General features: G+C 48.5%; 3 protein-coding genes across 3 annotated transcripts; 1 reads left to right on the forward strand and 2 right to left on the reverse strand.

The window, feature by feature from the left end:
- METBIDRAFT_165343 (uncharacterized protein) lies at positions 1-836 on the forward strand. The gene has a single exon (XM_018854657.1). It carries the CDS (start codon positions 132-134, stop codon positions 735-737), a length of 606 nt encoding a protein of 201 aa, XP_018711392.1. The 5' UTR covers positions 1-131; the 3' UTR covers positions 738-836.
- Positions 837-2,342: 1,506 nt separating this feature from the next.
- METBIDRAFT_165340 (putative carboxylic ester hydrolase) lies at positions 2,343-4,299 on the reverse strand. The gene is made up of 2 exons (XM_018854656.1): positions 2,444-4,299; positions 2,343-2,363 (listed from the first exon to the last, which is right to left on the reverse strand). The coding sequence occupies exon 1, from the start codon at positions 4,064-4,066 to the stop codon at positions 2,705-2,707; it is 1,362 nt and encodes a 453-aa protein (XP_018711393.1). The 5' UTR covers positions 4,067-4,299; the 3' UTR covers positions 2,343-2,363; positions 2,444-2,704.
- A 234-nt stretch (positions 4,300-4,533) lies between these two features.
- On the reverse strand, positions 4,534-5,619 carry METBIDRAFT_42615 (NAD(P)-dependent alcohol dehydrogenase; the record flags this gene model as incomplete). The annotated part of the gene is made up of 1 exon (XM_018857560.1): positions 4,534-5,619. The coding sequence occupies one exon, from the start codon at positions 5,617-5,619 to the stop codon at positions 4,534-4,536; it is 1,086 nt and encodes a 361-aa protein (XP_018711394.1).
- Positions 5,620-7,977: the final 2,358 nt, after the last annotated feature.

Here is a 7,977-nt window from a genome sequence, read left to right on the forward strand (position 1 = left end):
TGATATTCTTGAAGACATTCTTGATGATATTCTTGAAGACTTTCTTAAAGACATTCTTGATGACATTCTTGATGGCATTCTTGATGAAATTCTTGAAGACATTCTTGAAGACATTCTTTTAGACATTCTTGATGATATTCTTGATGGCATTCTTGATGGCATTCTTGATGGCATTCTTGATGATATTCTTGAAGACATTCTTGAAGATATTCTTGATGGCATTCTTAAAGACATTCTTGAAGACATTCGTGGTACCAACTTGGCGTGCTTTCTTTTGCGGCTCGGCTCGGCGTCCAGTCTCCGGCCTACGTTCAAGTCCTTCAACTCCAAGACCACGTTTACGGTGGCTTGGCCTCGGCCATTGCCATGTTCATCTGCGACGGGATCTCTGCAACCTCAGCCATTGTCTTCTTGGTGCTTTTGATCATGATGACCCACTCCTCAACGCCGCCGCTGAATCTCGGCGATATTCTGCAGCTCCTAATCTACCACCAAGTACGCCAGTACTTGCCCCGTCTCAAATGGCAGATGAGTGTCAAGTACTGGGGACCCCAGACACGATGACCCACAAACCTCGTGGAACCTCATATGCTTCTGCAACCACCTCAAAAAGGGCAGGCTTTACATCTGGGGGCTCGGGGTCCTATTGGATGACTACAGCAGATCAGATGGAGTGTCCTAGGAGTTCAGCATCAGCCCGTTCAAGGAGATCGGGAAGCAAAAACACGCATGGTTGAAATTGAGAGAACTGGCGAAAATCAAGGAAAATGCATTTGTACAGATTGGTCTGTCGTTGCCTCGGGGAGTGCGTGATGTATTCCTTGGCTCTGGCTTGGGGGGCATGAAGCCAAACATCACTGTGATTGGCTCTTACGATTTCCATGAACAAAGAGGGGAGCTTCCATTGAAACAGTCACACCTCCAGCAGCCCACTGATGATTGTAGAGAAAAAAAAGGTCTCGATCAACCAATGGGTGCAGATTGTCAAAGACTTGGTCATTATGCAAGCAACAGTGGCTGTGGCTACGAAATTCAGGGACAGCTCCCGGTTGTCGAGAAACTGTGGATCAAGCGTAAAACGAAATTGGGCAAAAAGCCCAAAACGTACATCGACTTGTACCCGATCCAGATGTGTACTATCTGCTTGTTCAAAGACGGAAATCGGTGATGTCCACGAATTTCGACACATACACCTTGATTTTGCAGCTGGGTCTGATTCTTTTAGTAGTTGACGAATGGGAAAACAGTGCTCACGTGCCGAGACTCATTGCCTTTGTTAAAACAACTGCAGAACAAGAAGACGAGCGACAGAGACTGGGAACCTTGCTCGAGAGTCTTTGAATCCACGCCCAGGTGAAGATTGTGTGTTTTGACATTCAAATCCTTACATTTATATTGCCACTTCCGTTGTATTTCCACTTTCATTCAAACTTTCACTCACATTCAAATTTCACTTTCATTCTTATTTCCACTCTCAACCATGTTTCCACTTCACATTTCCACTTCATTCATATTGTCACTCAGATTCATATTTCCGCTTACCTTCTTAATCTTGCATTCATATTCTTGAAAAATCCGCTTTCTTTCATATCTTACATTCGTATTTCCGCTTTCATTTGCATTCGCTTTGATTAACTCACATTCATATTGTTTCATTTGTATTTTTACATTCAAATTCTTCCACTTTCATTCAAATTTTAACACACTCAAATTTCCACTTTCGTTCTTATTTCCACTTCCACTTATGTTTCCACTCCATATTTCCACTTCATTCATATTGCCACTCAGATTCCTCTCAGCTCTCATTCATGTTTCCACTTCATATTTCCACTTCATTCATATTGCCACTCAGATTCCTCTCAGCTCTCATTCATGTTTCCACTTCATATCACCACCTTCATTATATTCTTGCATTCGTATTTCCACTTCTGGTCTCCAAGCAATCATCCAGTCGCTCCATATTCCCCCTGGCATTCATACTCCAAGTCATTTCTAAAAGCCTTTTCCAGTCATTTCTCTTCCCCCAGTCAATTTATCTCTAGCCCGCTTCATATGTCCAGTCTATTAATCCTTCAGCCATACTAATGTTTCCAGGGTCCCTCCGATTGGATTCATATAAACCTCACCAGCCAGCTCATTTTCCCCTGTCCTCCAATCAGATTCATACATACGTTACCAGCCATTCTCCAGTGAAATAATTCCCCAGTCCGTTCGTTTTCCACTCAGCCAGCTCTCCAGTCACATCATTCGCCTTAAATCACATTCACCTTAAATCACATTCACCTTAAATCACACTCGCCTTAAATCACACTCGCTTTAAATCACATTCACCTTAAATCACATTCACCTTAAACCACATTCACCTTAAATCACATTCACCTTAAACCACATTCACCTTAAACCACATTCACCTTAAATCACATTCACCTTAAATCACATTCACCTTAAACCACATTCACCTTAAATCACATTCACCTTAAACCACATTCACCTTAAACCACATTCACCTTAAATCACACTCGCCTTAAATCACATTCACCTTAAATCACATTCACCTTAAATCACATTCACCTTAAATCACATTCACCTTAAACCACATTCACCTTAAATCACATTCACCTTAAACCACACTCGCCCAAAACCACACTCCCCTAAAACCACATTCCCCTCCACCCTCGCACACCTCATTCACACACCGCATCCTTCACAGCACTATGCGGTCGTGCCTCCAGCTGCCGTGCGTCGCCCGGGGCAAAGCCTCCTCGGGAATCCGCTCCACGTCCCACGTGCTCCACTCCTCAAAGACCCGTGCCAACGGCTCCGCATACCACCGGTTGAACCGGATATCAAACCACCCCAAATGCCCCCCGACGGACGTCACCACCATGTGCGTGTACGGGTTGAGAGACACCTCCGAAACAGGCACGGTCTTGCCCCCCACGATCGGGTCGTCCGCAGAGCTCACTATGAGTGTGGGCACCCGCACGTTCAAAAGCCGCTGGTCCGGCGACGCGTGCCGGTAGTACTCCTGCGCCGAGTTGAAGCCGAACAACTGCGACGTGAACGCGTCGTCAAAGTCCCGCAAGTTCTGGAGCCGGAACGCCTCGGGCTCTCGCTTGTACTTGGCAATGATGTCCTCTAGGTGCAAGGAGTCGTCGTAGTGCTGGTCGAGGAGCCGGAGCAAGTTCTGGCACATTTTGGGCGAGTAGATCTTGCTGCCCAAGAAATTGTCCACCAAAGCCGCCGAGGCTTGCGGGAAGTCCCACGGCGAGCCCATGACCGCAGCGCCCTTCAAGTTCTCGTAGGCGTCCGGGCCCTCCTGGCCCAAGTAGTTGGCAATGATCGCGCCCCCTAGAGAGAAGCCAATCAAAAAGATCTTTTTCTGCGGCCACTTCCTGCGGATGTGCTCGTTGATGAGGTACCGCAAATCGTTGGTCCACAAGCCGCAGAAAAGCTGCGGCGACGTGATGGTGTGGTTGGCGCATCCCCTTGCGTTCAAGACCAAGCCATCGAAGCCGTGCCCGCCGGTCACCCGCACCATGAAGGCTCGAAGATACGACTCGAACGAGCCCCCGGCAAGGCCATGCAAGGCCACCACCAAAGGCTTCTCGTTGTCGAGAAGGGCTTGCTCGTGCGCCGGATTCATGAACTCGGTGCGCGGCGGGAGTTCGTACTTCTGGCTGGCCGGCCGAAACTGCTCGTGGCCCGCGTCGCAGGCCTCGTCGCCAACCACATAGTCTACCGCGATTGTCGACTGTCCTTCCCATCGGTCGTACGGCATCTTATCGCCCTTCACCTCGTAAAACCGCTTGTCCGATTCAACCTGATATACCATGCGTTTGTAATGGACTTTGTCGATGTTTTCGAACTTGTTCAACGCCGTGTAGGCGGTTTGAGAGTGGCCGCTCGAGAGAAGCGGGTTCACGTAGAAGGAATAGCCAGGGCTTAACTCCGGCGCCACCCCGGCGATGATCTCTTCCAATGTCTTGGTGGTTTGACCCTTGTGGTACGTGGCGGGCTGCTTGGGCCCCACGCTGCTCACCTTCGACTTGAAAAAACCAGACATGGCTGAAGATTCCGCAGTACTGAAAGTCTGCCATTGGGGTTTCTCGATAAGTAGGCTACTCAACGCTCGGCCCTCGGCTGCGCAGACGCACGTGCGCGACACGCGCAAAGAAGATCTGGAGACGCAAAACGTGCTATGTGAGACTTGCCGGCCACGACATTTCTGGTGGAAAGCCGGAGGTTTCTTGCAGAATCTGGTACGGTCAAAATTGGCTGGGCTACTTCTTGTCGTTCCTGGGTCAAAGTACACGCGTCATTCTAAAACGATCATGGACGTTCATGGAGTACATCAAGCTGACCGGCGTGATTGCCCGGCGCTGTTCGCCAAGTAGGTCCGATCTGATCAAGCGTATGACCGATATTAAGTTTAGAGCCCGGGAAGCTTTACGTAACTAGATAGCAAAAAGGACACAATCCGCAAAAATATGTACTGGTTTTTACTAGCCACGCCAGAGTCCACAGCGTGGCCTACTTCTTAAAGCACTTGTCGTAGCCAACCATCGTGAACCGGAACTTGACGTCTCCATCCTCGGTTCTCTTCCAGGTCTTACCCAAGTTATCCTCGGAGATATCGACGGTCTCCACCCATGGCTTGATCTTATGCTCCGCAGCAAATTCAAGCATGTATTGAATCTCATCAACGGGCCCAATGGCAGATCCTTGCACCGACAAATTGTTGAAAAGCATCGTCATAGGTGGGAGGGTGAGACTCTCGTCGGCTGGTGGGGCAGTAATGAAAATCATCTTGCCTCTTGGCCTGATCATGGACAACGTCTTGTCAAAAGAAGCGCCCTTGAACGAGCTGCTCGTATTCACCAAAAGATCAATGGTGTCACTGAATTTCTCGACAAAATCATCATCTTCAGTAGCACAGAAGTGGTCAGCGCCGAGCTCTTTGGCGAGTTTTTCCTTGGAGTGGGAACGCGAGATGGCGTAAACCTCGGCGCCCATGGCCTTGGCGAATAGAATGGTCATGTGGCCAATACCGCCAATTCCAGATATGCCGACCTTTGTGCCCTTGCCGACCTTGGCTTGCAAAAGAGGCGAGAAGCCCGTGATGCCGCCGCAGAGAAGAGGGGCAACATACTCGGTTTCCAAGGAGTCTGGGATCTTGAATGCGAACTTCGAGTTGACCCTGATGTGAGAAGCATTGCCACCGATAGTGTTGACTCCAGATTCCGGGTACGTGCCGAAGTAAGTCCCAACGGACTTTCTGCAGTTGCTGTCCAAGTTCTGTTCACACGCAACACATGTGCCGTCGCTGTCACATTGCGCACCAATGCCAACACGGTCGCCCAACTTCAATCCCTCTTTGGCGTTTGGCCCGATTTTGACGATTTTGCCAACGATCTCATGACCAACGGCTACGGGCGCATATGGGCGGCCCCAGTTTCCACTAGCAGCATGAATGTCAGACCCACAAACGCCGCATGCGATGATCTCCACGTCGACGTCGTAGTCCCTGAATTCTTGGGGCTTGTACTCGAATCTCTTGGGGTTCAACCAGTCATCGTAGTCGAGCACCCCGATGGCCTCAAAAGTTTCTGGATACATTTCTATAAGGCCGATGTGTAAATGCTTTGTGTGACAGAAGCTGCGAGCGGGGGGATAAGGGGTCAAATAAAAGCACACCCCGCCAATTAAGCCACCATCGCCAGACTTGCCCGCGCCACCGACTCGGCGATATTTCCGGGATACACACTGATTGCTGAATTTGTAAGCAGCATGCAGGTGGCGGCCGAGCAGCATGCTGCTAGGAAAATCAGCCCCCCTCCCAGCATGTCGCGATTTTCGAAAAGCTTCATTGGAAGCTGAGGCATCGTTTATCTGGCTCTTCTTTCACCTCTAAGACATTCCCTGTTTCTGGCAGTCGCTGGATCCCATAACAAATTTGACAGTCTTATGTTCGCGCGTCCGCATTTCATCAATTCCGGCAAAATGCAAGAAGCCGGTCTCACCGATCTGGCCAAACAAGTACAGAATCTTCGCGGACTTTGCCAAAAGCTGCTCGCCTTCTGCGGGCTTTTTTCTCAATTCAATTAAGCCGAGTTTCTAACCGCACACCATCCTCGGCAGTACTTGCAATCGCCAGCACTGGCCATGCGAAGATTAGATAGGAGACGACTTCGCTCGACATAAACTAGAAGTAAGGGCAGGTACTTCGGGCATCAAGTGAACGAGTGTGGCCCAAAGAAAAACAGTTCACTCAATCGGTAATTAAACAGACAATTTCAGTTGTTTGTAAAGCTGCTATTCGCCGCTAGTCAGGGGATTATTTGCCGCTGCTGTAGATGCGTGCAACAGCTAGCGAATCGTTTGTTTAATATCAGCGCGGCCCGTCTATAGTCTTTTCTCCCGCAATTCCCCAGACATTTGTGTCAAGACATTCCGATTGGAAAGATAGCGAACGGTGGTTTGAGCGTGATCCTATGAAATATTCTCGAAACACCCATCGTAGCTGCTATATGAGATTGCGTAAGCTGTCAAATAGGATGGGAATATCACATTGTGAAGAAGATATGCGTGCACTGCTCAAGAGAGGGCCAATCACGCATAATCACGTGCCGCATTATGTGAATTGGTTTACAAACACGAGACTTCTGCGCGTCACCGAAACTCAAAACTCCCAGCCCCTGGCCACAATAACAGGTAGCTGAGCGCAGGTTTCGTGAAACTGAATCAGTTTCAAGTGCATGATTGGGGGAAACCTTAAAAAATCGCCATACCTTACCTTCCATGCGGCTATCAATAATTTGGGGATAAGGCTTTTTTTTTGTTTTTCACAGCGTTACAATTTCTCAAGGAGGAGTCCATCAACTGAAAGTCAAAAGAAGTGAAGAAACAGAATTGACCTGGGGGAAAGTCTTACGACACATGCCGAGAATGACCAGCGTTACTCTTTGACTGCAGTATTTTTTGGACAGCTGTCGCTTTGTTTGTTTCTTTCTATTTTTGTTCTGTGTTACCCAATTTTTTCTGTTTTGATTCTTCCGCTCATTTATGAACCAGAGAAAACAGGTGAAATTTTTATAGCGTTTTTGGGCTCTGCCGCCGTCATAACCTCAAGGGTCGCGAAATTAGAAAAGAATTGAAAAAAGAAACGACGAGCAAAAACTGCAGGAGGGGGTCGCGGTGAGATTTTACAACAAAGTAAATGGCTGCAAAAAAATATTAGCATGCGGAGTGGTATAAATATTCCGTCGCCCCCATATTCTGCCCTTCCTCGAATACTTCTTTTTCTTCATCCGATATCCTGAAAAGAAATGTTTATGTTCATTGTGATACTCGCACGCATTCTTGAGTTTGCCCCTGTGTTGGCTGCAAGCTCTAGCACCACTACCATGAGATATTATCAACCACTATCTATATATGAAAGTGTTTCAAGTGGGGGAGGTATATACAATTTCTGGAATATCACTAGAAATGAAACTACATTTGCTTCCAGACCACAGGACCAGGATTTGACTCTCACCCGCGATACCGCACTCACGTCTTCAAGCACGGGGACCCCTGGTACCGCTATGACTTCTTCTGATACTGAATCAAAAGATCAAACTGCTACTTCGACTGTGAGCGAGACTAAAACCACCACCACTGCCTCAGATTCTGACGTGAGCCGGGCGACAACCCTGACTCTGTTCTCAGAATCCTCTTCGATATCTGACGGGAATCAAAACACTCCCCCCGATTCGGGGATTCTGGATCGCGACTTGACTAGGCCCACCGGTAGCACTGAAACCACCACCACTGCCTCAGATTCTGACGTGAGCCGGGCGACAACCCTGACTCTGTTCTCAGAATCCTCTTCGATATCTGACGGGAATCAAAACACTCCCCCCGATTCGGGGATTCTGGATCGCGACTTGACTAGGCCCACCGGTAGCACTGAAACCACCACCACTGCCTCAGATT

The sequence above is a fragment of the Metschnikowia bicuspidata genome, assembly GCF_001664035.1.
Source record: "Metschnikowia bicuspidata var. bicuspidata NRRL YB-4993 chromosome Unknown METBIscaffold_3, whole genome shotgun sequence".
NCBI lineage: Eukaryota > Fungi > Ascomycota > Pichiomycetes > Serinales > Metschnikowiaceae > Metschnikowia > Metschnikowia bicuspidata.

Excerpts from the sequence above, each read along its gene's own strand:
- METBIDRAFT_165343 (XM_018854657.1), top strand. The coding sequence starts at position 132 with ATGATATTCTTGATGGCATTCTTGATGGCATTCTTGATGGCATTCTTG.
- METBIDRAFT_165340 (XM_018854656.1), bottom strand. The coding sequence starts at position 4,066 with ATGTCTGGTTTTTTCAAGTCGAAGGTGAGCAGCGTGGGGCCCAAGCAG.